Source organism: Hypanus sabinus, chromosome 8 (genome assembly GCF_030144855.1).
Source record: "Hypanus sabinus isolate sHypSab1 chromosome 8, sHypSab1.hap1, whole genome shotgun sequence".
Lineage (NCBI taxonomy): Eukaryota > Metazoa > Chordata > Chondrichthyes > Myliobatiformes > Dasyatidae > Hypanus > Hypanus sabinus.
In genome coordinates this window covers 54,627,653-54,655,284 of record NC_082713.1, presented here as the reverse complement: position 1 = coordinate 54,655,284, position 27,632 = coordinate 54,627,653, and the positions used below count along the sequence as shown (strand labels likewise).

The 27,632-nt window shown below is 39.1% G+C and overlaps 1 protein-coding gene across 5 annotated transcripts in view; it reads right to left on the bottom strand.

Moving 5' to 3' along the window:
• Positions 1 to 27,632, bottom strand: part of LOC132398153 (ecto-NOX disulfide-thiol exchanger 2-like) — a 295,748-nt gene that overhangs the window by 62,488 nt on the left and 205,628 nt on the right. For all 5 annotated transcript variants that reach the window (XM_059977202.1, XM_059977201.1, XM_059977200.1 and 2 more), the window contains 4 exons: positions 25,172 to 25,327; positions 15,166 to 15,372; positions 13,758 to 13,991; positions 11,435 to 11,647 (listed from right to left, as the gene is read on the bottom strand). In XM_059977202.1, coding sequence (XP_059833185.1) covers positions 11,435 to 11,647; positions 13,758 to 13,991; positions 15,166 to 15,372; positions 25,172 to 25,327 — 810 coding nt within the window. The remainder of the gene's footprint in view (positions 1 to 11,434; positions 11,648 to 13,757; positions 13,992 to 15,165; positions 15,373 to 25,171; positions 25,328 to 27,632) is intronic.

Below are 27,632 nucleotides of genomic sequence, written 5' to 3'. Positions count from 1 at the left end.
CTTAGGTCAAAGATAGGTCAGGTTCTACGGGCAGCAAGGCTGCGCAGACCGGACATGATGTTTGATGCCAGCAACTTGGCATCCAGCACAAAAAATACCACAGTACAAACTTTATGTGAGGCAAACAAGATAGTGTGCAGAATTCAATCAGAAAAAGTAGTCTTGAAATTTCAACAGCTTGGAAAAGATAGCTCGTTAGATAGCTTAGATAGACAGCTTGGAAAAAAAGGCTTGTTGTCTTCAGTGATGCCGCACTTGGAAATCTTCCTGATGGAGGGACTCAAGGGGGACATTTTATTGTACTGATGGGAGAAGACGGAAGAATTTCACCTCTTTATTGGCAATCAAAAAGGATCCAAAGAGTTGCACGGAGTATGCTGGTAGGAGAAATTCTTGCAATGTCTGAAGGTATTCTTAATGCTGTTTTTTTGTCACAGAATTTTGAGCTTTTCCACGGTGACTCAAACAAGAACAGTTAACAAACAACTTGTGCCACTGACAACTACTCTTTGGTTGCTGCCATCAAATCCACCAAGGCACTCACAGAGAAGAGGCTTCATCAAGAGATAAACAGCATCAAAGAACCTGTCCAAGCACAGAAAATTCATCATGTTCTATAGTCAACCACGAAGGAACAAATGGCTGACTACCTCACAAAGGAGGGAGCTCCAGCTCTGGTGCTGTCAAAGGCGGTTAGTGAAAGCATTTGGGGGTACCTTAAGAATTGTATTAACATCAAGGGTAAGAACTAATTCTCATAGCCTAGTGGACATTTGAACTGTTAGAACTAAAATTGTCTTTAAATTTTTTCAAATTTAATTTTTTAATATATAGATAAAAAGGATGGGAGATTGTTGAGTTCTGTTCATTTGGAATATGTATGTACCAAATACTTACGAGCACTCTCCCTGTTATGCACATGTGTGTGGGAGAAGGAGGAACTGTGGAGTGTAAAGGTGGCAGCCCTCAGATATTGAACGGTGATGTTGAAAGCAAAGTTGCTTAAACGAAAGAAAAATGTGTCCTTGTTGTTTGGGGGTTAACAACCATTCCCCTCAGTATTAAATATAGCCTTTGGATACTGTTGAGGGGATTTGGGGAACAGTTTGACTTTCTAAAGCCAGCAGCAGTAGCCAGATTAGTGGCACCCTGCCCAGCCCTGAAGCAAAGGATGAAGTCAGGCAGAGTGATGCTGATAGGGACCCAATGGTAAAGGGCTCAGGTAAGCCCAGTTGAGACTCCAGCCTGGTGTCTTGCCTCCCTGGTGCCGGAGTCAAGGATATCTTGCAGGGGGTACAGCACGTTCTGAGAGGGGGCAGTCTGCAGCCAGACGTTATGGTCCATAAAGGAACCTGTGACACAGGCAGGGGATGAGGTTCTGAAAAGTAATGTTAGGGAGCTAGGTAGAAAGTTAAAAAGCAGTACTTCCAGAGTTGTGATCTCTGGATTATAAACCACACCAAGTGCTAATGGGATGAGAAATGGAGACATGGTGCATTTCAATAAACAGTTGCAAGAAAATGTAGGTGAACCTTTTGCAATTACCTGGTTTTTGGCATTAATTACTCATAAAATGTGGTCTGACCATCTAAGCCAAAATATTAGACAAACACAATCTGTCTAAACTAATAACACACAATTGTACTTTTCATGTCCATAGTGAACACAATGTTAAATCATTCGCAGTCCAGTCTCAAAAAAAATGTGAACCCTTAACTGGCAGAATCTCCTTCAGCAGCAGTAACCACCACCAAATATTTCTGTAGGTGCTGATTAGACTTGCACAATGCCAAGGAGGAACTTTAGACCATTGCTCCATACAAAACTGTTTCAATTCATCAATATTTCTGGGATACCTTGCATGAACAGCCCTGTTCAGGTCATGCCACAGCATTTCATTTGGGTTAAGGTCTGGACTCCAAAACACAAATTTTCTTTTTTTTAAGTCATTCTGTTGTTGATTTTCTCTTGCCTTTCAGATCATTGTCTTGTTGCATCATCCAACTTGTATTAAGCTTCAGGTGATGGACTGCTATCCTGGTTTTCTCCTGTAAAATGTCTTGATACAATTTTGAATTAATTGTTCCTTCAACAATTGCAAGCTGTCCAACATCAATACTGCCCTCAACCACATCTCTTCCATTTCATGCACATCTACTCTTACTCCATCCTCTCGCCACCCTACCTAGAATAGGGTGTCTTTTGTCCTTACCCCACCAGCCTCCGCATCCAGCACATAATTCTCTGGAACTTCCGCCAAATCCAATGGGATCCCACCACCAAACACATCTTTCCCTTCCCCCCCACTTTCTGCGTTCCACAGGGATTGCTCCCGACAGCACTCCCTTGTCCATTCGTCCTTCCCCACTGATCTCCCTCCTGGCACTTGTCTTTATAAGTGGAACAGTGCTACAGCTGCCCCTGCACCTCCTCCCTCACTAGCATTCAGGGCCACAAACAGTCCTTCAAGGTAAGGCAACATTACACCCATGGGTCTGCTGGGGTCATCTACTGTACCCGGTGCGGGGTATGGCTTCCAGTGAGACCCAACATAGATTGGGAGAGTGTTTCACCAAGCACCTACACTCTGTTCACTGGCCACCCATTTTAATTCCACTTCCCAGTCCCATTCCAATATGTTAATCCATGGCCTCCTCTGTCGCGATGAGGCCACAAACAACATTTTATATTCCATCTGGGTAACCTCTAACCTGATGGCATGAGCACTGATTTCTTGAATTTCTGGTAATGCCACCCCCTTCATCATTCCCCCATCCCTATTCCCTCTCTCACCTCATCTCCTTGCCTGCCCAACACATCCCCTCCAGTGGCCCCTCTCCCTTTTCCTTCTTCCATGGCCTGCTCTCTCCTATCGGACCCCCCCTTCTCCAGCTCTGTATCTCTTTCACTTCTCAGCTCTTTACGTCATCACTCCCTCTCCTGGTTTCACCTATCACCTTATGTTCCCCCACCTTTTATATCTACTCCTCATCTTTTTTTTCTCCAGTCCTGCCGAAGGGTCTTGGCTGAAACGTCAACTACTTTTTTCCATAGATGCAGCCTGGCCTGCTGAGTTCCTCCAGCACTTTGTGTGTTACTTGGATTTCGAACATTTTAATATTTTCTCTTGTTTGTGACTTGATCGAGGCATGGTGCACATAAACATCTTCCTTGAGAAGAGCAGGCTCTGTCAGTAACCTGACTTTGTGTGTCTTTTTTAGAGACAGGGCACCTCTACAACGCAGCCCTCTAATTTCATCTCATTGATTGGAACATCTGATTCCAAATAGCTTTTGGAGAAGGCATTACCCCAGAGGTTCAGATACTTTTTTTGAACCTACACTGTGATTGTTTAAATGGTGTACCCAGTATTGATGAGAAGAAATACAGGATTTTATTAGTTTAGGCAGATTGTGTTTGTCTATTATTGTGGTATAGATGAAGATCAGAACACATTTTATGAGTAATTAATACAGAAAACCAGATAATTACAAAAAGGAGCTGGTGCAGGAGGGCAGGCTTCAGATTTATGAATCATTCCAGGGCAGACTGAACCTGAACAAACAAGATGGCTTGTATCTGAACTGGTGGAGGACCAGTATGCTTACTGAGAAGTTTGCTAGTGCTACTTGGGAGGGTTTTAACTAAGTAGCAAGGGGATAGACACCATTACAGCAGGACAACAGGTCGTAGGGTTTAGGGTAAAAAAGCATGACAAGTAAGACGGAAAGAAAGCACAGTAAGGAGCAGGCTAATAAACAGTGGGATTCATGGACTAAAATATATTTATTTCAATACTAGGAGTTTTACAGGTAAGAAGAATAAACTTTGAGTTGGGATCAGCACTTGAAAGTACGCTGTTTTAATTCCCATTAGAGATACCTGGTTGCATGAGGGACAGAACTGATACTCAATGCTCCAGAAAAGGGTGTAATAATGGTGGAGGGGTTCCACTGCTGATAATTGGGTGCTCTACAAATAGAAAGATGAAATAATGCTGATAGCCCACTACTAGCCACTGAGAGGTGGAGGAACAAGTACAAACCCCATTTCCAAATGTGTGTATATTTACAAAATACAATTAAGTTGGTCAGTAAAACTAGTGAAAATCTCTTCTTTGTACTTTTGTCAGTTAAATAAAGGTTCATGTGAATTAACATATCACAGATTTTTGTTTTTATTGCATTTTGGAAAATATCTCAACTTTTCTGGAAATGGGGTTTGTATGTAGACATAATATGGAAAGCTGCAGAACCAACAAGCTTGTCAGAGTGGGGGGACTTTAACTTCCGCAGAATTGACTCAAACTTCCTTAATATAAGACTTGGATGGGGCAGGATTTATTCAGTGCATTCAAGATGGTTTCTTGAAAGAGTATGTGGAGAGTCTAATCAGAAGAGAAAGCATACTAGATCTGGTTCTGAGAAATGAGCCAGGCCAAGTGACAGCCTTGATTGTGGGTGAACATTTTGGGACTCGTGACCAAACAGTTAATTGTGTTTTAAGGTATAAAATAGTTCCTCATTGATTTAGAGGATAAAGATGAATAGGATCCAGGATAAAATGCAACTCTGGATTCAGAATTGGCTTGACCAATAACACAGTAAGCTGGCTTTGAAGGCTGTTATTCTAGCTGTAAGTGACGAGTGACAAAGATAAATGCTGGGACATCAGTTGTTGTGATATATCAATGACATTGATGAAAATGTAATGTGTGGATTTGCAAATTTGTGGATGACACCAAGATCAGTTGTTGTGGACAGTGGAAAGGACTACCAAAGAATGCAACAAGATATACGTTACAGATATGAACAGAAAAGTACAAATGCAGGTTAATCTAGACAAGTGTGAGGACTTGTACTTTGGGATGTTAAATAAAAGGAGAAAGTGTACAGTTAATGGTAGACCTCTTAATGGCATTGAGATGCAGAGGGATCTTGGGGTCTAGGTCTATAGTTCACTGAGAGTGGCAATGCAAGTGGATAAATTGGTAAACAGAGCATATGACATACCTTTCTTCATTGGCAGGCGTGCTGAGTACATGAGTAAGGAAGTCATATACTGCATTAATGAAAACAAACTTTGGTCAGAACACATGAAGTATTGCATGCAGTTCTGGTGGCATTATAAAAAGGAGGTGGAGACCAAGGAAAGGCTGCAGAAAAGCTTTACCAGGATGCCACCTGGGTTAGTTGTAATGAACTATAAGGAAACATTAGACAAAACTGTATTGTTCTCCCTGGAGCATCATAGGCTGAGGGGAAACGTCATAGTTTTTTAAAAAAATTATGAGAGGCATAAGCATTTAGATCATTTCTCCAGGATAGAAATGTTAAACAGAGGATATACTTTTAAGGTTTTAATAGAAAATTTAAAGGTGACATGAGCAGCAAGATTTTATATACAGAGTGTGATAGGTGCCTGGAATAGGTTACTCCGGTAGTAATGGAATCAAGTAGTTTTGTGGCATTTAAGGGGTTCTTAGAGTCTCACTTGATTTAGAAGATAGTGGAGGGAAATGGATAATTCACAGGAGAAAGACATTTAGTATAAATTGGCATCAAGATCAGCACAAAATTGTGAATCCAATAGCCTGTCAAGTGCTGTACTGATCTATGTTCTTATACATAATGAAATATAGAGAAAATATTTGAAGTGGGTAAAACATGGCAGGTAGAATATTATTTGGAAAAATAATGACAATATGCACTTGACAGGAGACCATAAAAGGTACATTATGTTCCAGGCACCTACTAATCTCTGTATATAAAAAATATTTCCCAACTTTAAATTTCCCCTCTCTAACCATATGCCTCTCATAATTAAAACAAGTATATATTTTTTTAAACTGCTGTTGTAGCTCTATATTAACTTTGTACGAACTACTAAAATTTAATATGGAGATATAACACCAATTAAGGCAACAAGCCATAAATTGGCCTTTATTGAACAGGACAATAATGAAACCACATGAACAGCACCATCCGAAACTCTGAATTCCATGCCCCATGTCACCTTACAGGCAGTGCAATTTACATTTGTTAGAATGAATGAAGCAGGACATATTACATACAATTAGGCTACTCTCACTAGAGTTCAGAAAATGAAAGATGACCTCATTACAAAATTCTGTCAAAGTTTGGCAAATTGTTTCCTTTGGCTTAAGCGAATCAAAGTAGAGCGTAATCTTACAGTAAGAAGTCAATCATTAGGACTGTGGTGAAGACCAACTTCAAGGATTGCTGAGAATCTTTGGACTTCTCTATTTCAGAGGGCACAGGATGCATTGTTTTTCGTACATTCAAGAATGACTCAATAGGCAGACATGAAGGAATTGTACACTTTACGATCTAGTTGGAAGATCCACATGGGAAGTGATTTTGATTTGAAGGACAACATTTAGAGGCCATATTGCCTATTGTTGCCTCCTCTATACAAGAGGAATATGATAGCATGAGACATTATAACATACGGCCCCAAACTGTACATCAACTATCTTATATTTCTGGTATTACTTCTGTAACACCTTGATTAAGATTTTTACTGCTATGCTGCAGGTATTTCATTTTAGCAGTTCTGTAAGAGCAGTCTGTTCTGCTTTTAGCATGTTTGGGTTTGAGCTAAAGATAAAGAGCTATGATGTTCAACTTCAGAATGTTGTGTCAGCCAATCAGGATGGTGGAATTGGGAGAAGGTACTAGAGAATGCTAGGTGAAGAGGTTTTTGGTGACGGACACTGTTGTGGGTCGAGGGCTTTTTGGCAGGAGCTGGGAGAAGACAGGAGGGAAGGTGGCTGAGGATGCCATCCCTGTTGCACAAGTTGCTTTGTACAGATAAATGACTTTAAAGAAGAAGGACCAGTACTCCCGTGGGGGGAGCCCATTTATTCGCAATGGATTTCAAGTGACATTTGGAAGGTGGTGTGTTCTTTCATGCAGACTGTGGGTCCAGTGTGTGAGTTAAAGACAACTAACTTCAAGATGTGCTCCAACTTATGTGCACATTTGGATTTAGATGGGGTGGAGTTTGTTAGGTGTGTTCAGGAAGGTTTCTTGACACAATATGTAGATAAGCCTACAAGAGGAGAGGCTGTACTTGATTTGGTATTGGGAAATGAACCTGGTCAGGTGTCATTTTGGAGATAGTGATCATAATTCTATCTCCTTTACAATAGCATTGGAGAGAGCTAGGAACAGACAAGTTAGAAAAACGTTTAGTAGGAGTATGGGGAAGTATGAGGCTATCAGGCAGGAAATTGGAGGCTTAAATTGGAAACAGATGTTCTCAGGGAAATGTACAGAAGAAGTGTGGCAAATATTCAGGGGATATTTGTGTAGAGTTCTGCACAGGTACGCTCCAATGAGACAGGGAAGTTATGGTAGGGTACAGAAATCATGGTGTACAAAGGCTGTAATAAATCTAGTCAAGAAGAAAAAAAAGCTTACAAAAGGTTCAGAGAACTAGGTAATGTTGGAGATCTAGAAGATTATAAGGCTAACAGAAAGGAGCTTAAGAAGAAAATTAGGAGAGCCAGGGGCCATGAGAAGGTCTTGGAGAGCAGGATTAAGGAAAACCCCAGGGCATTCTGCAAGTATGTGAAGAGCTGGAGGATAAGACATGAAAGAACAGGACCTATCAAGTGTGACAGTGGGAAAGTGTGTATGGAACATTAGGAAATAGCAGACGTACTTAATGAATACTTTAATTCAGTATTCACCATCAGAAAAGGATATTGGTGCTAGCAGTGATGACTTGCAGCAGACTGAAAAGCTTAAGAAAGAGGATATGCTAGAGCTTTTGGGAAATATCAAGTTGGGTAAGTCACCGGGACCAGATGAGATGGACCCCAGACTACTGTGGGAGGCAAGGGAGGAGACTGCTGAGCCTTTGGGTGATGATCTTTGCATCATCAATGGGGACAGGAGAGGTTCCACACGATTGGATGGTTGCGGATGTTGTTGGCTTATTCAAGGAAGTGAGCAGAGATAGACCAGGAAATTATAGACCAGCGAGTCTTACTTCAGTGGTTGGTAAGCTGATGGAGAAGATCCTGAGGGGCAGGATTTATGAACATTTGGAGAGGTATAATATGCTTAGGAATAGTCAGCATGGCTTTGTCAAAGGCAGGTCATGCTTTACAAGCCTGATTGAATTTTCTGAGGATGTGACTAAACACATTGAAGAAGGTAGAGCAGTTGATGTAGTGTGTATGGATTTCAGCAAGGCATTTGGTAAGGTACCCCATGCAATGCTTATTGAGTAAGTAAGGAGGCATGGGATCCAAGGGAACATTCCTTTGTGGATCCAGAACTGGCTTGCCCACAGAAGGCAAAGAGTGGTTGTAGACGGGTCATAGTCTGCAAGGAGGTTGTCCACCAGTGCAGTGCCTCAGGTATCTGTTCTGGGACCCTTACTCTTCGTGATATTTATAAATGACCTGGATGAGGAAGTGGAGGGATGGGTTCGTAAGTTTGCTGATGACACAAAGGTTGGAGGTGTTGTGGATAGTGTGGAGGGCTGTCAGAGGTTACAGCAGGACAATGATAGGATGCAAAACTGGGCTGAGAAGTGGCAGATGGAGTTCAACCCAGCTAAGTGTGAAGTGGTTCATTTTGGTAGGTCAAATATAACAGCAGAGTATAGTATTAATGTTAAGACTTTTGGCAGCATGGAGGATCAGAGGGATCTTGGGGTCCAAGTCCATAGGATGTTCAAAGCAGCTGTGTAGGTTGACTCTGTGGTTAAGAAGGTGTATGGTGTATTGGCCTTCATCAATTGTGGAATTGAATTTAGGAGCCAAGAGGTAACGTTGCAGCTATATAGGACCCTGGTCAGACCCCACTTGGAGTACTGTGCTCAGTTCTGGTCACCTCACTACAGGAAGGATGTGGAAGCCATAGAAAGGGTGCAGAGGAGATTTACAAGGATGTTGCCTGGATTGGGGAGCATGCCTTATGAGAATAGGATGAGTGAACTCTACCTTTTATCCTTGGAACGAGGGAGGATGAGAGGTGACATGATAGAAGTGTATAAGATGATGAGAGGAGTTGATCATGTGGATAGTCAGAGGCTTTTTCCCAGGGCTGAAATGGTTGCCACAAGAAGACACAGGTTTAAGGTGCCGGGTAGTAAGTACAAAAGAGATGTCAGGTAAGTTTTTTTACTCAGAGAGTGGTGAGTGCATGGAATGGGCTGCCGGCAATGGTGGTGGAGGCAGATATGGTAGAGTCTTTTAAGAGACTTTTGGATAGGTACATGGATCTTATAAAAATAGAGGGCTATGCGTAAGCCTAGTCATTTCTAAGGTAGGGACATGATCGGCACAACTTTGTGGGCCAAAGGGCCTGTATTGTGCTGTAGGTTTTCTATCTTTCTATGTAATTGCAAGTGGGCAGCAGTATTCGCTCAGTCCATTGGCTTGTTGGAAAGGGGCTAACTAGCCATGTTTCTTGAGATGTCTGGTAAAAGGGGGTTTCACTCCTTTTCTCCTGGATTCCATGCCTCAAACAATATAATACATAGGATCAGAATTAGGCCATTTGGCCCATTGAGCCTCTTCCTCCATTCCATCATGGCTGATTCATTACCCCTCTCAACCCCATTGTCCTGTCTTCTCTCTGTAACCTTTAACACCCTAACTAATCATGAACCTATCAACCTCCACTTTAAATATAACCAGTGGCTTGGCCTCCACGACCGTCTGTGACAATGCATTCTACAGATTCACCACCTTCTGGTAAAATAAATTCCTTCTCAACTTTTAGCAAGTGACAGGCTTCTATACAGAGACTATGCCCTCTGGTTCCACACTCACCCACTACAGGAACCATCTTCTCCACATCTACTCTATATCTAAAACTTTCAATATTCGACAAGTTTCAATGAGATTCCCCTCATTCTTCTAAACTCTGTAGATCCATCAGACACTCCTCATAAATTAATCTTCTCATTCCCAGCATCATGCTCCTGAATCTTCTCCGGAGCCTCTCCAATGGCAGTAGATTCTTCCTTAAATGGCCCAAAACTGCTCACTACACTCTCAAGTGCAGTCTGACCAATGCATTATAAAGCCTCAGCATTGCATCCTTGCTTTTATATTTTAGACCTCTTGAAATGATTGCTAATATTGTATTTGCCTTCCTTACCACAGACTCATCCTACAAGTTAGGGAATCCTGTATGAGGACTCCCAAGTCCCTTTGCACCTCTGATTTCTGAATTTGCTCCCTTTTTAGAAAATAGGCTGTATCTTTATTCCTTCTAACAAAGTGCACAACCATACACTTCCCAGCACGGTATTCCCTTTGCCCAGGGAAGCACTGAGTCTGCAGACATTCTTAATCTGTAGACCCCCTGCTCCTGAACTCTACCTGGCCCTCCACCTATTTTTGTATTCTCTGCAAACTTGGCATTAAGCCATCAATTCTGTCACACAAATCACTGACATATAACATGAAAGGAAGCAGTCTCAATACTGAATGCTGTGGAGTACCACCAGCCACTGGCAGCCACCAGAAAAGGCCATCTTTATTCCTATGCTTTGCTTCCTGCCAGTCAACCTGATTTCTATCCATGTCAGTACTTTTTCCTGTAATACCATGGACATAATGGAAAGCATTACAAAGTATCTTAATCATCTTAACTACTTGTTCCTACTACCTTCAGGGATCTGTGGACATGTATGCCAAAAGGTTTAAAGAGTGCAAAGCAAACTGCAAGAAGAAAAACCAGACAGAGCGACAATGTTTTCTATAATAAAACTGAATTGGGTGATAATAATAAGGTACGTTTCCAGAACTAATATTATAAAACTATTGAGCTTAAAATAGTCACGTGATTAATAGTTATAATATACTAGTCTCTGATAATGCACAGGGTTAATTTTCATACTCACTTAACCTCCGTTGTATTTCAAAGCAGTATGAAGAGTGGCATTGAGAAGAAACTAGAGTATCTGAACGTGAGATTGTAATTCATACACAATTTGGACACTTTCCAGTTTCCAGCTCTGGAACATTTAATGTTTGTAGCATGATATCTACGTAATAAATTGCCACAGCGCAAGAAGCCGTTCTAAACAGTAATAGAAAATAATCATTGCTATAAAGGACGATAACTTGCTTGCTTCATATTTCTAAATTTCTCAAGGGTATTTTTAAAAGTCTGCACCAAATGCTGTGTCTAATCAGCAAAATGGTAGTTCAATTAAAGGATGTCTGGAATAGCAACAGTTAGAGGCAGCACCTAATTTCCTATGTCCCTGAGTGTAGTAAGAAATTAATAATGTTTTCCTCATGCTTAGTTACATTGGTTTGTTTGTAGAAATATAAGGAAATATTTAATTAAATGATGTGCAATAAAATACTTTGGTGGTAAAAGATGGGAAATATTCAAGTTGATAATAAAGGCCATTTCAATTATTGAAAATGACTCACGCTGAACTAGAATCCCTGAGAGAGCACTCTTAAATTTCTCTTTGGCTTCCTCCATTTCTTTTTCATGTTGAACCTTTTCACTCATCAGCCTTCGAATATGGCTGTTAGCTGATTGGATCATTGAATAAAAGACGTTTGCTGATCGACGGTTCACTTCACCTCGTTCCAACCAGGTATAAAGTGTCTGAACAGCTTCAGAGAATTTTGAATCATCTGCAAGATATTTGTATATTCAAATATGTCAAAAAGGAAACAGAAGCCTGATTTACTTGTTTAAAAGCAATTACAACCAAATTTTACAATGCCTGCTGTGCTTCCATCTGACTCGGTATAGAAACATTTTAAAACACTTGAGAAACTCCGGTAAAGCTGCAATGCCATTTTTCTTCGAACATGTCAATGGACCACCTTCTTTTTGCAGTATCATCATTATATCCAAAAAGCTGGATATGCCCATCAGCTACATCACGTAACAATGGAGTCATGTAGAAATAGGGAACGACAAATACCAAATCCCTGAAATTAATAGTGAATGAACTGAAACTATAAATAAACTACAATTTGAAAAGACATTTTGTTCTTGTGTCAACAAGATTTAGCGTTCATTGTCACAATTTATCATGGTCAGATTCTAGTTGCTGCCAGTCTATAAATATCAGTGACTAGTTTGTTTGGAATGTGCCAGCTTTGACTCTTTTCCCATGTGGAAATAACCACACTGTGCCCTGAAAGGACAGTCTGTTACCACCCTAACAGCTTAATTAACACTAATGACATAATCACCACATCAGTGTAGCCTTTTGCCATGCCTGTCCCAAGAGATCTGCTTACATACTGGCTTTACTTGGAGGAAAACAGATGGCCCAACTGCAACAGCAGCTTTTAGTATCCAATTATGCAGTGGTCTCCACACTAAAATCTGTTTAGTCATGGTTTAATGATTTTTCTCAGCAGATATTCCACTTATAATTTTATTTGAAAATGTTTTTATTCTGATATTGAAATAATTACTGCTTTCAACAGTGCTCAACTTTAATTAGAATTGAAGTCTAAACAAATTTATGTGCAATTCAATTGACAATATTTCAGTTTGAACAGGCAATAACAATGTGACCCAGATTCTACTTATTACCTTTTTTGTGGTCCTTTAATTGCGCCAGATATGGTTGTTTGAGTTTTCTGTGCTTGAGACTATTGCTACAAGGAACTGGTTGCTCATCAGCTGGCCTCCATTGTATTCAGTTTTTAAATTTCCCCATGGGTAAATAGTAAAATCGGCAAATTCATAAGGAAAAACTATTAATGGAGGATTTTGTAGATCAGTTGTTTCTCCAAGATTCTTGGATCATGCCCAGTGAAGAAAGGGTAACAGAAGGGGGAAATGTAAGAATAATGTTATATATACTTCTTTTAAAAAATGCTTCTTTTTCTTTAAGGAGAGCATTGCTGCCATTTATTATTGGCTGGTGTAGGTAAAAACTAAAGTGAGATAGACATTTGCAAGGTGTAAAACTTTAGAGATACCAAGATGGATACAAGATAATAGACTAGAAATTCTATTCCACAAAGCGTCATTTTCACATGCTGACTGAATTTTATTTAAAATTTAATTTTTTATTTTTATTGGGTGTTCTATGCATTGATAACATTTCTCTCAATTTTCTATCATGAGCCTGAGGATATCAGAAGTGCACACATTTGCAGCCTCCTGGCAGGTTTGAGTAACACCCACTTGTGCAAAGCACAAGTCAGGTCAATAATATATGGTGTCTTTGAGCAACTACTTTAGGAACAAAATCATGTGCTTGTGTTTCTACAAGAGCACAAATCTAGCACTGACATTACAGTGAAAATACAGTTTCCTTTTTTTACGTATTTTTCATTGGGTTAACTTGTGGGAATTTCCAGTCACCAGCAACTCAGCCTGAAGGGCCTACCTCCCACAGCCAACCTCATTTCAATTGACAAAAATTACAAAAGTAAAGCTGATAAAAGCACGCTCAGCCAATTTAAGTGACCATTCCTATTCAAAGCCACTGTCCTAGCAGGAAAGTGCAGAGTCAAAACCAAGTTTCATCCATAGTTTTGATCCTCATTTGCACACCTGAGGATCACAATCATCAACTCTAAAATACATGACTGTACAGTATCACTCTCCTGAGGTCTCAAATAAAAGTGGCATAAGCTCTTGACACAGCAGCACTTGAATGTGTTAATACATGCATTAAAAATATCTAAGGTACTGATTTTGGAAATACCAATTAAAAAATACAATCAAAATATTTAAACCTAATACTCAAGGTGAAAACTTTTTAAACATTACCTCTAAATTTTTCTGCTAGTGTAGTACTTTCATGTTCGGAATAATGCACTATGGGTGGAGGCGAAGGGAGTCGGAACCGTTCTTCTTCTAGTCTTCTTCGATGGCGTTCCTCTCTTGCCATCATGCGTTGTTTACATTCCCACTCATACAGGTCATCCCTGGCTTGAGCAAAGTCAACGTGAAGACGGCCTGTGTCCTTCTTATCAGTACTGGAACCTATTCTTATTCGGTAGCCTATCAAGACCCAGGATTCAGAAAAATCAGCAAACATACCACAGAATAGCACAAAAAGAACAATTAAAATGCGTAGTTGCTCAAATAATACAGAAAATTCTCTACTTAGACTATGGAAAATCACATCAACATCGTCAGTCGAAGTATTTTACTTTATTCTGTTTGAGTATTCTTTTTCAATATTTTTCTTTAATGAGTATCTTAGAATCAGAATCAGATCTAACATCGTCAGCATGTGTCATGAAATTTAACTTAGCAGCAGCAGTACAATGCAATAAATAATACAGAAAGAGAAAAAAAACAAATCATTTACAGTCAGTATATGTATATTGAATAGATTAAAATAGTGCAAAGACAAATAATATATATTAAAAAAGATTTTTAAAAGTGAGGTAGTGTTCATGGGTTCAATGTCCATTTAGCAATTGTATGGCAGAGGGGAAGAAGCTGTTCCTGAATTGCTAAGTGTATGCCTTCATTGAATTGAATTGAATTGACTTTATTACTTACATATCTTCATATACATAAGGAGTAAAAATCTACGTTATGTCTTCGGGTGACAGAGGTCCTTAATAATGGAAGTTTTAGAAGTCAATATGTGGAAATTTAATTGCAAGTGTAAACAATATGTAAAACATTGTTGCAACTGACAAAGTTAAAACTTTTAGTGATGACTGACTGAGTCAATTAATATTATAAGTTTAGCCATGTGCTCTTCAGGATCAAGAGAATAATTTCAGTCAATGTATCAATCAAGAGTGATAGCTGTGTGGAATGAGCTTCCTGTAGCAGTAGTAGAGGCCAGTTCAGTTGTGTCATTTAAGGTAAAATTGGATAGGTATATGGACAGGAAAGGAGTGGAGGTTTATGGGCTGAGTGAGGGTAGGTGGGACTAGGTGCGATTAAGAGTTCGGCACGGACTAGGAGGGCCGAGATGGCCTGTTTCCGTGCTGTGATTGTTATATGGTTAATGTAACAGAATAAGATGACTAAAAGTTTGATTAAACATAATTCTTTGTTGAGATTGGCTTTTATAAACTCGGTTATACCTTCATGCTCCACAAAGATAGGTTCCTGACTTTGAGAAACCTTCAAGATGCTAAAGTAATTAAATATGAAAGGAAGTCTTAAAATAAAACAATATCTAAATTGCTATGAATTAAATAAAAAATACCTGACAAAAAAAGAGCTTTGTCTACCATACTTTCATCTGAAAACCGAATGTGGCAAAAGTTTTTCTTGCTTTTACGAATGGCTATTATTTCACCACACTGTGCAAAAACTTCAGCGATCATCTCTTCTGAAGCATTCTCTGGTAAGCCACCAACAAAAACAGTTTTGCATCCCGGAGGCCTTTCGCGCACAGCCGGAGGAGGAAGATCTAAATTTAAGAAATAAAACACAAAACTTTAAAACTGTTCGAAACTCTATATGCAGACATAAAAACTCATAAAATTAATTAAACTTTCAAAGATCAAATAGGTACCATGAAATTTAGAAGGCAAAAAGCAAAGTAGATGGTAACAACACACACAAAATGTTGGGAGGAACTCAGCAGGCCAGGCAGCATCTATGGAGAAGAGTACAATCGAACTTACAGGCCGAGATCTTTCAGCAGGACTGGAGAAAAAACAATAAGGAGTAGAGTTATAAGGTGGGGGGAGGGGAAGGAGACGAGCTGATGGGAATGCCCCCCCTTCACCATTCCCTTTTCCCTCTCTCACCTTATCTCCTTGCCTATCCATTGCCTCCCTCTGCTGCTCCTCCCCCCTTTTCTTTCTTCCATAACCTTCTTTTCTCTCCTATTAGATTCCCCCTTCTCCAGCCCTGTATCTCTTTCACCAATCAACTTCCCAGCTCGTTATTTCACTCCTCTCCCTTCTGGTTTCACCTATCACCTTGTGTTTCTCCTTCCCTTCCACCCATCTTTAAGCTCAACTACCCATCTTTTTCTCTCTAGTCCTGCTGAAGGATCTCAGCCTGAAACGTCGACTATACTCTTTTCCATAGATACTGTCTGATCTGCTGAGGTTCTCCAACATTTTGTGTGTGCTCTTTTGATTTCCAGCATATGCAGATTTTCTCGTTTGTAAATAGATGGTATTTGGAATTGGATTAACAATGTGTAATATGTTGTTAATTTGATATATGTTTATTCTGTTGATCTCACAATATTTGTTAGTAATGCCATACCAACTATTACAGCTCAGCATTCAACACTATTATCCCCTCGAAACTAATCACTGAGCTCCAAGACACAGGCCTTGATAACTCCTTGTGTAACTTAATCCTTGATTTCCTCACTTGCAGACCCCGGTCAGTTCAGGTTGGCAACATCTCCACAATATCCATCAGCACAGGTGTACCACACAGCTTAGCTCCTTGAAACTTAAGACCACATGGCTAAGTATAGCCCCAAGGCCATATTTAAGTTTGCTGACAACACCACTATTGCTGGCCGAATCAAAGGTGATGACAAATCAGCATATAGGAATGAGATGGAAAATCTGGCAGAATGGCGTCACAACAGCTTAACATCTAATAATTCAAACCAAAGAGCTGATTATTGACTACAGAAGGAAGACAGTCCTCATTAGGGGAGTGGAGGTGGAGTAACTTTAAATTTCTCAGCATTATCGTATCAGAGGATTTGCCCTGGGACTAACATTTAGGTACCATAACAAAGACACAACAATACCTCTACTGTCTTAAAAGTTTGTGTAAATCCAACATGTCATCTAAAACTTGGACAAACTTCTGTAGATGCAGAGTGGAGAGCATTCTGATTGGTCGCATCATAGCCTGGTATGGAAACACCAATGCCCATGAATGGAAACGTCTACAAAAAGTGATGGATAAAGCTCAATCTGTCAGAGGCAAAGCACTCTCCATTACTGAGTACATTTACAAGGGATGAGTGTAGCAAACATCATCAAGGGCCCCTATCATTGAAATCACAATCTCTTCTTGCTGCTACAATCCGGCAGTAGGTACAGGAGCCTTAGGTCCCACACCATCAGGTTCAGAAACAGTTACGAGTGCTCAACTACCAGGCTCCTGAACCAGCATGGATAATTTCATTCACCTTAACTCTCAACTGATTACACAACCCATGGACTCACTTTGAAGGGTTCTACAACTCATGCTCTCAGGATTATTCATTTATTTTTTATTTGCAGTTTATCCCTTTTTGCACATTGGTTGTCATTCTTTCTGTGTTTTTTTTCCCCAATGATACCATTGTGCTTCTCATTTCTGTGAACACCTGCAAGAAAATAAATCTCAAGGTAGTGTATAGGGTCATATATGTAACTTTGATAATAAATTTGTGAACTTTGAACAAAGCCTTTCAAAGTCATTGATGAATCAAAAATCTTCTTTTCATGGTAAAGATAAGGACTTACAGGGCATATTGAGAAATGAAATTATAAAATCCATTACAACTCAGACAGAGCACAAGCATGATCTTTAACCACAATAATTATATTGCAACATCACCTCTTCCACAGAGATGTTTGCACAATGATGGAAATAAATACTGTAGTTTCCAAATATTGTGGGCTGAGGATCTATGAGTTCTTCTGGATGAGTTTTGCTGAGATAGAATACTAAGCATATATCAGTTAGGGGTTCCTCTCAAGGCAGTCTATTAAGGGTACCTAAAGGATTCTATCAGTGATTTCACATTCAGACAACCAGAAAAGGAAACAGTACAATTTGATAACAAGGCAGAGGGGGATGAGATTTCTTCGGGATAGAGTTTGGAACATATGTACACACTTTTTTAAAAAATCAGTTTTCAGTCATCATCTCTTGAAGGAAGTTGACTGTACTTTTATTTCCCATCGCCTCTTACAATAAAGTTTGCTGACAGTTCTCATTGGACTGAATAAATGTTCTATTTCATACATCAGTTTTTCCTTTATTTCTTAGGAATCACAAACTTGTGTGGATCAGTGCATGGCAAAATTGTTCCAATACTCAGGGAGAGATCATACTGTCACCCTCAAACTGCCAGAGCCACGAATTCACCATGGTATTCATAAAAGCCATCACTCAAAGACTGATGCAGTTGAAGCAAAGGCAACGAGAGAAATTTAAAACCAGGCCTGGGGTCCACGGACCGCTTGTTAATCTTAAGGGTCCATGGTATAAAAAAAGCTGGGAACTCTACTCTTGGTATGCAATGACAAGAATGTGGTCTTGATTGGCATTCCACCAATATTCATTTGCTTCACTGTCAGCTGATCTCGGTTGCAGTGTATACCATCAATGGCAATTACTTATCATGGTACTTTACTACCACCTCCTCCCTCAAACACACATCCTCCAGAAGCAGAAAAGACTCGGGTGACGGTTACATTGCATTACCATCAACTGCAGGTTCTCTCCAAGTTTGTCACCACCCTGACTTGAAAATGCATCAGCAGTACACTTGAAAATGCTTCAATGGTACTTGGACCAAATCCTGAAAATACCTTCCCTATGATACTGTGAAAGCATGTTCATCAGAAGGAATGCAGCTGTATAAAAACCTGGGTCATTGCAAGCTTTCCAAGGCAAACTGAGATTTTGCTTGCCAACAAAATGCACATCTTGAAAAAATTAATTAGGAAAGAGGCTGTACATCAAGGGAGCCCTTTGTGGTGTGCTAGATTTCTGTGATCATCTATGGCACAAATCACTGGATAGTCAGTGGAAATTTTACCCTCTGCAATTAGGAAGCTTAGATGTGGATCAACCACTTGCATGCTCTCTGGTATTAATTTACCACATGGATGAAGAATTGTAGATTCTGTGCCAGAGTATAATCAGATGATTTATTCCTTATTCTAATCAGGCAGTCTACAACTATTTCAACTTTTTCAACTAGGAACATAATAGTTCTCATACTGGTCAATTACATTTCCTGTAATCATTCTAATCATTTATTCATGCAATATTATACAATATCCTAAGAAGAATTTCAAATTCATAATAGGTTTTTTCTATTAAATCATATTATTTCCATTTTTTCCAAACATTTCTTACAACTTCACTTCTTTAACATCTCTATTTCTTAAAAGTAAGAAGATTGTTAATTTTAACCATAATTTTACACTCATCTGGACCAAAGATAGATACAATAAAGGGTGCAGTGTATCAACAAGTGGTTGAGAATTTCTCAAATATATGTGCAATTTGGTCAAAAGTTTGTAAACACAATTAAAAACTACATCTGTTTTTAAACCTTTTCTTTGGACAGATAAGGGGGCATGACAGTTGAAATACACAATGCATTAGTCATTGAAATATGGCTGTGAATTGAAGGATTATTAGTTAACATTTAAGCAAAAAGAAAAAAGGAATAGTGGGTGAGAGGGGGAATACATCGCTCGATGATAACGAACGTTTAAAAAAAACTCAGCCTGAAAGATAAGGAAGTTGAATCAGTACCTGTGGAGATAAGAGATATAATAAAGGTCAAAATATTGGGCTTTGTGATTCATGTGTCTCAAAGAACAGTACGACAATTATGTATAAAATACCTAAAGTTTATAATTAGTAATTTTTTTTAAAAACTGCAGTTGTTGGAAATGTGAAATAGTAACAGAACATATTTAGGAAAAAAAACTTAAGTCAAGCAACATCTGTGAAAACAATAACTGTCTTAACATTCAAGTCAAAGAACCCGGATCAGAAGGGGAAAAGTGAGGAAAACACCAAAGAGCACATTCAAAATTGTGACTGTTAAACAAGACCACAAAGCTACAAGAGTAAGAAAAATCAGTTGGCTGAGTGGTGCTGCATAAACAATCTTGCACTTAATATCAGTATGACCAAGGAATTGATTGTGGCTTCAGAAAGGGGAAATTAGGTTCTGGGTGTCAACATCTCTGAATTTCTATCCTAGGCCCAACAATGCAATAATAAAGAAGGCACATCAATGGCTTTATTTTATTAGAAGTTTGAGGAGATCATCAAGCCTCTAGCAAATTGCTACAGATTTTCTGAGGACAACATCCTGACTGGTTGTATCACTGTCTGGTATGGAGGCCCCAGTGCACAGGATTGCAACAGCTCCATCGTAGGCATTAGCCTCCTGTACATCAAAGACATTTTCTAAAGGCAATTCTTCAAGGAGGTGCCGTTTATCATTAAGGACCCTCATTATCCAGGACATATCCTCTTCTCATGACTACCGTCGGGGGGGGGGGGGGGGGGCAGAGGAGTCTGAAGACACACACTCTATGTTTTAAAAACAGCTTCTCCCCTCTGCCATCGGATTCTGAATGGTTCATGAACACCTTCACTATTTTGCTCTCTTTTTGCACTATTTCATAAAATATATTCTTATTGTGATTATGGCAATTTTTATGTATTGTAGTGTACTGCTGCCACAAAACAACAAATTTCATGACATAATTCCTTACTCCAATTCTGATGATATGAAGATTGGGCAGCAAAGTGAAAGAGATAGATCAACCTATCACCAAACTCTGAGTCCTGGGAGTCAACACCTCCCTTGACAACATGAGTTTCAACTTGCAATTTTGATTTTGAGATTAAGCATAGTAACAGGCCTTTCCAGCCCAATGAGCCTGAACTGTTAAATTACACCATGTGACCAATCAGCCTACTAACCTGAACATCTTTGGAATGTGGTAGGAAATTGGAGCACTTAGAGGAAACCCAGTCATGGGGTGAACATACAAGCTCCTTACAGACAGTGATGGAATTGAATCTGGGTTGCTTTAAAGGCACTACATTAACAACTATGCTACCACTCTGTTCAAATGGACTTCCTGACCAACAGAGCATTATCAATAAGGATAGACTGCAACACCTTTGCCACAATTATTCTATCTTTGCAGATGATATCACTATAGTGGGTCATAAATCAAACGATGAGTCAGAATACAAGAAGAAGATACAGAGGTTAGTAACATGGTGTCATGACACAACCTTTCCCTCAATGTCAGTGTTAACACCCTGGGAAAGGTTTCACTGCTAACGTAATGGTCTTTCTGTAGAAACAGTGCTTGGGTTATGGTCAGAGATAATGGGTGCTTTGGAATGTGAGCCATCTAATGAAGGGAGTGTGATTATTTTTAGTGTTGTGTGCCTTACACTGGTGTGTAAGCTGGGTCTTTTGGTTCAGGAAGAGATGAAGGTAGAAGATGAGGAGAGAAGCGATCATAGGACTTAAACCGGCCCAGGGCCATGATCTGACGAAAGCCAGGGAGATCGAAGGAGGATCAGCAAAGCAGAAACAGTGAGCTCCAACTTCAGCACAGTAGATGGTTTCATTAAAATGGGCCCTTTTCTTTTTTTTTTTACTAACCCTTTAGTCAAATTAAGAATTATAAAGCTAAATTGTTTAATTGTATGCAGTGTACTATCTATTATTTTGTGGTACTAACTTATAACAGGGTAACAGATCACGCAGCATCCACACAAACAGAGATTTTTGGGGTGGGCTTAATCCTTGAATCTCTCACGTTTGCCGGGGCCAGAGTTTGTCTTCCCGAGACTTACACAGCTGACAGAGCCAGAGTGTTTCATTAGCAAATCAAAAGAGCCGGTCATTGATTTCAGGAAAGGGGGAGGTACACATATTCCTTTCTTCATCAATGGTGCTGATGTTGAGAGGATTGAGAGCTTCAACTTTCTAGCATCACCAATAGACTGTCCTGGTCCAATTTCATAAATGCCATGGCACACCTCCTCAGGAGGCCAAAGAAATTTGGTATGTTCCTGTTGACCCTTCCAATTTTAAATCAATCCGCACGAGAAAGCATTCTAACCAGATGCATCAAGGTTTGGTATGTCCGTGACTGCAAAGAAACCACAGAGATTTGTGAACATGTCTCAGCTCATCACAGAAACTAGCTTCCCCTCTATGAACTTTTTCCATACTTCTTACCGACTCAGCAAAGCAGCCAGCAACATCAGAGTCCCTACCCACCCCAGACATTCTCTCTTCTGCCCTATTCATTGTGTAGAAGATACAAAAACTTCAAGACACAATTTACCAGGCTCAAGGTCAACTGCCACCCCACTGTCACAAGACTATCAAATTGTTTACTATTGTAAGATAGAGCCTTGAGCTCACAATTTACCTTGTTATGATCTTGATACTTACTGTCTAAAAGCACTACACTTTCTTCATAGCTGTTAAACTTTATTTTACACTCTACCTCAATGCACAGTGTTATGATTTGAGCTACATGGACAGAAGGCACAAGCTTTTCACTATACTGCGATACAAAGTTCAAGTAAATTCATTATCAAAGACAAACTATAAATACAAAAAGAAAAATATAATAAATAAGTAAATAAACAATACGAGAACACAAGTTGGAGAATCCTTGAATGCGAGTCTACAGGTTGTGTTCAATGATCAATTCAGTGTTGTGGTGAGTGAAGATGTCCACACAGTTCAGGAGCTTGATGGGTGAAGAGTAATAACTGATCCTGAACCTGGTAGTGTGGGACCTAATGCTCCAGTACCTCCTGCGTGATGGTGGTAGTGAGAAGAAACTATGATCTGGATGATGGGAGTCCTGGATGGTGGGTTCTGCTTGCTGGTAGCAATGCTCAGTTCTTTCAATGATGGAGAGGGCTTTGTCTGTTATTGTCCTGGCTATGTCCACCACTTCTTGCAGACTTTTCCATTCCTGGGCAATGTTTTTTCCATACCAGGCCATAACACAACCAGTCAGAATAGAGATCTGTCAAAGTTTTAGATGACAAATCTACACAAATGTCTAAGAAAGTAGGGTGCCATCTTTGTGATGGCACTTGTATGTTGGTCCCAGGACTGATTCTCTGACATGGTAACACCAAGCAATTTAAAGTTACCGACCCTTTTCATAATTAACTAACTAATCTTTCATATCATGCTTTCAAATAAGCCTTATAGATAAAGGCAATTTCTTCTATGCACCACCACTCAGAATTAGCAGGAGCAGACATTTTACAGTGAGCACCAGCAATCTGATATTTTCCCTTACTCTTCAAAATTTAATTAATTTTGACACAATAACTCAATACATAAGACTTTTAAAAAGTGCTTCTCATTCAAAAGAACTATGATGAATTAAAGAACACAATATCAATCTCATTAATCAATTAACAGATCTGACTGATTAGTGAATATATGAAGAGGCATTTTATACAGTATTTTGCACATTTCTAACTTTTACTTTGAGAATTCTGTTTCAACTGACCATTAAGTTAGAACGAAGAAAAATCGCACCTTGACGCCATATAAAAGTCATAATATCATCAAGACTGGCGATTTTTATAAATGTCTTGTTTGAGGAAAGGGAAAAATGGGTTAATAAGTTTGCAGGGTACACAAAGGTTGGAGATTTTGTAGATAGTGTAGAAATTGTGGTAGGTTACAAAGGACTATAGATAAAATGCAGAGTTGAAAAGTGGCAGATAGAGTTCCATCTAACAGCATAGACTATTCGCAGTGTGGAGGAACAGAGGGATTTTAGGGTCCAGGTCCATAGGTCACTCTAAGTGGCCATACAAGTTGATAGGCAGTTAAAAAAGCATTCAGTGTGCTGGACTTCATTAGCTGGGAGATTGAGTTCAAGAGTTACAATGTAATATTGCAGCCATATAAAAATCTGATTAGACTACACTTTTGTGTTCAGTTCTGATCACCTCATTATTAGAAGCAATGTGGAAGCTTTACAGAGGATGCAGAGGAGATATAGAAGGACGCTGCCTGGATTACAGAACATTTCTTATGAGGAAAGATTGAGGAGGCGACAGCACTTCTTTTTGGAGTGACAGAGGATGACAGATGGTTTGATAGTGACAATAAGATTATGAAAAGCATAGACAGAATGGATAACCTACATTTTTTCCCCCAGGCAGCAATGGCTAATACAAGAGTATATCTGTTTAAGGTGAGTGGAGGAAAGTTCAGGGGAGATGTCAGAATAGGTTCTTTTTTTTTTTGCAAAGAATGATGGGTGCCTAGAATGCACTGCCAGGGATGGTGGTTGAGGCTGATACTGCAGGGACATTTGAAACTCTTATGGGCTGTGTAGGAGGGGACCTTGGAGTAGGTTTATATAGGTTGGTGCAACATTGTGGGCTGAAGGGCCCATACTGTGCCATACCATTCTATTGTAAGAGTTTAAAGAAAGCTTTCTGAATTAAATTATTAGACTAGGGTAGTTTCGCTTTTTCCTCCATTGTTATTTTACATCTATAATTCTGAGATTGTGCAATTGATAAAAAGGACCATTTCGGCTTGTTTTCAAGTACTTAAAAAGGTACTAAGAACCAATGTAATTCTGTCATAATCTTTACTTCTTCCCACCAAATAAAATTATGGCATTAAATGAACGCAAGTGAAACAGGAGCTGGAACAGGCATCAACTAGTTCATATAACAGCACATTAGCCTTCACAAGAAGGATGAAACAGGTAACTGATACTAAAATATCCTCATACTGACTGGCATTAATAATGCAGATGGTCCAAAATAAATTCATTATCAAACACTTTTGATTCATGTGCTAATAAAACATAACTTTAGCCAAAAATTTCTTGATATTCTTTTCAGTATTATCCTATCAAAACAGCACAGAAAACAATAGAGTTGTTTGAGAAATTTTTCTGGGTGTGTATCAGAGAGACAGCATGAATTTTAAAGTAAAGGCTTACAGGCAACAAGTTCAGAAACAGCTTATTGAAAAGAGACTGATAAAATTTGTAACTTTATTCTACAAAAGGAATTAATGCCTGGTTATTTATTATCTTTTAAGTTGATTGTTGATAGATTGCTATACATCAATTAGTTAATAAAAAAATTGAGAAAAGTAAGTACATGGCAAATCAATAAATACTCATGACTTTACTGAATGACAGAGCATACTGGAAATACTATATGTTCTGTGGTTACATTCCTTATGCATGTAAATGGCATGATGAACATCTTTTCCAGTGTACTGAAACAAGATCATCATTATCTCAATGTTTTTTTCTCAGCTTTGAATAGGTCTTCTGAATTACATTTAAGAAAAAGGAACTTTACATTTATACTGTACATTTGAATGCATTGAGTATTTATTGGTCAATTGTAACTAATCTCTTAGAAATTAAATTGGTGACAGACGTTAGCTAAAGTACAACAAATTCTATTAATGATCAAGTTGCTCCTTGTAGACTTACTTGGATTTGGAGGAAAAAGTGTACAGCTTTTGCAATGGATGATCTCCTTCACAACAAACATGTCTTGAGGAATTGAAGGAGGGACAATGCCTAATCCAGGCATCATTGTATTCATAGGTGGAATGCCAGTCATCATGCTAAGACCTCGGTCAAACTCTGGGGAAAAGAAAAGAAACAAATATGAAAAAGTGTGATAATTTTCTCACTTTAATTTTGGTAGTCCAAAAGCATTGTTTTGAATTCAACAACAAATCTTAGCCTTTTCCTTTTCTGTCATGACGTTCTAGCCTTGGGTGTTAGAAGACACCTCTGACAAAATGACATGCTTGACTGATGTTGCCCCCTCCACCCACTACCTTACACATCCATTCCATCCACCATATTTTTGATGATACTATTTATCTTTGCATTGCTGCTTGTGCAGGCAAGTATTTCATTGTACCTATACCTCACCATACTTGTGCATATAATAAACTCAACTTGACCTGACATGAGCACATTGTGGCTGCTGTATGTACCATAAGTTGAACACACTTTGATAACTTGCCCAAGCTACTCAAACAATTATAGGTCAAACAACCGACTTCTCTAAGAAGTAAAAGGACACCATGCACATGTCAAGAATTCCTGCAGGTTTATCTTCCAGGTGCACACCATCCCAAATTGGAAATGTATCAAGTGTATCTCTAACCCTTCATCATTGGATCTAAATTTTATAACTCTCTGTTCGTCAGCACTGTACATGAACATTCATTAAATGCTGTAGTGATTCAAGGAGCTACCTCACCACTTGCTTCTGAAGAGCAATTTGGGATGGGAAAAGAAAGCTGGCCAAGCCAGTGATACTCAGATCCTTAAAAATGAAATAAAAATTCCTGCCTCATTATCTTAATGATATTGGTATTATCTTCTTATTCGGCTAATATGAAATACTGAGTTAATGTTTAACCCTTGTCTTTTGCCTGCTAGGTAAGTCTTTTTGACCTCTAATTGGACTTACCCATCCTAGCACTACCAGTAAATAATTTTTATGCCTACAGAAAATTATGATTTTGTTTCAAGTTCCAAGTTTTTTTGTCATGGGCATATGTACTCAAGAGTATAAATGACATGGAAAATTAGCTTTTTGCAACAGCAACACATTACAGAGATGACCATCATAAATTAATGTAAACTATACATAATATACACAAAGCAAAATTGTGAAGGGAAATCGCGAGAGAAAGAGAAAAAAAGAATCTGAGGTTGTGTTAGGGTTTTTCAGATCAATTCAAGAACCTGATAGCCGTAAGGAAGAAACTGTTGCTCAAAGTTCAAAGTAAATTCAGTATCGGAGTTTATAAATGTCACTATATTTTGTTGTGGGCATTCACAGTAAATACAAAGAAACACAATGGAATCAATGAAAAATAGATGCCACAGTAGCATAGTGGCTAGTGTGACGCTATTACAGCTCGGGGCATTGGAGTTCAGAGTTCAATTCCAATGTACTCTCTAAGAAAGTCTGTACACTTTTCCTGTGAGCACATGTATTTCCTCCTATATTCCAAAGACTTCCAATTAGTCAGTCAATTGGTCATTGTAAATGATCTTGTGATTAGGCTAGCATTAAATAGGTGGGTTGCCTGGAAGGGCCTGATCCACATTAAATCTCTAAAATAAAAATGAAAACTGTGCACAACAGAGATGGACAAACAGCCAATGTGCAAGAGATTACAAATAGTGCAAATGCAAAAAAGCCCAAAGTAATAATAATAATGATTAGATGGATAGATAGATAAATAAAATAATAATAGATAAGAATCCAAGCACATCTGTACCCGGATTGGGCGGTGCTCTGTTCACTGTGTTAGTGGTGGCTATTGGTATAAAAAGCAATACCCTTTCACTTTAGAAATGGAGATGTCTATGGAATAGAGTGATACGGCTGATGCCTGGAACTAGTGCTGGGTGAACCACTTGTGGTGCTGAATAAGTGGCCGGGCACTGGGAAACCTGAAAAAGATACAGCCGCCATTCCAAGTCGCCTATCGACAGGCTACGACTGTTGCAAGAGTTTCTCAGGAGAGCAGTCCGCTTACAAATGAAAGCACTCAAGCAGTTAAGAGAAGAAAGACACATATGAAATGCTCATTAGAAGTAAATACATTCATAATGCGTGCATATTACCAATTAATGGAACTTGAGACTGACATGATAATAGACAGGTAGAGAACATGAATTGTAGAGTTGTTGACAGTGGTCCATGGGTTGTCCAGTGTTGGAGTAAGTGAAGTTATTTATTCTGGTCGACGGGTAGTAACTATTCATGAACCTGGTGGTATGGGACCTAAGGCTCTTGTGCCTTCTTCCTGATAACAGCAGTGAGAACAGAGCATGGCCTGATTGCATGCTCCCATTGCACTCCTTGTAAATATCCTCAAAAGTGGCAAGGGTTTTATTTGTGATTGTTGTTGAATAT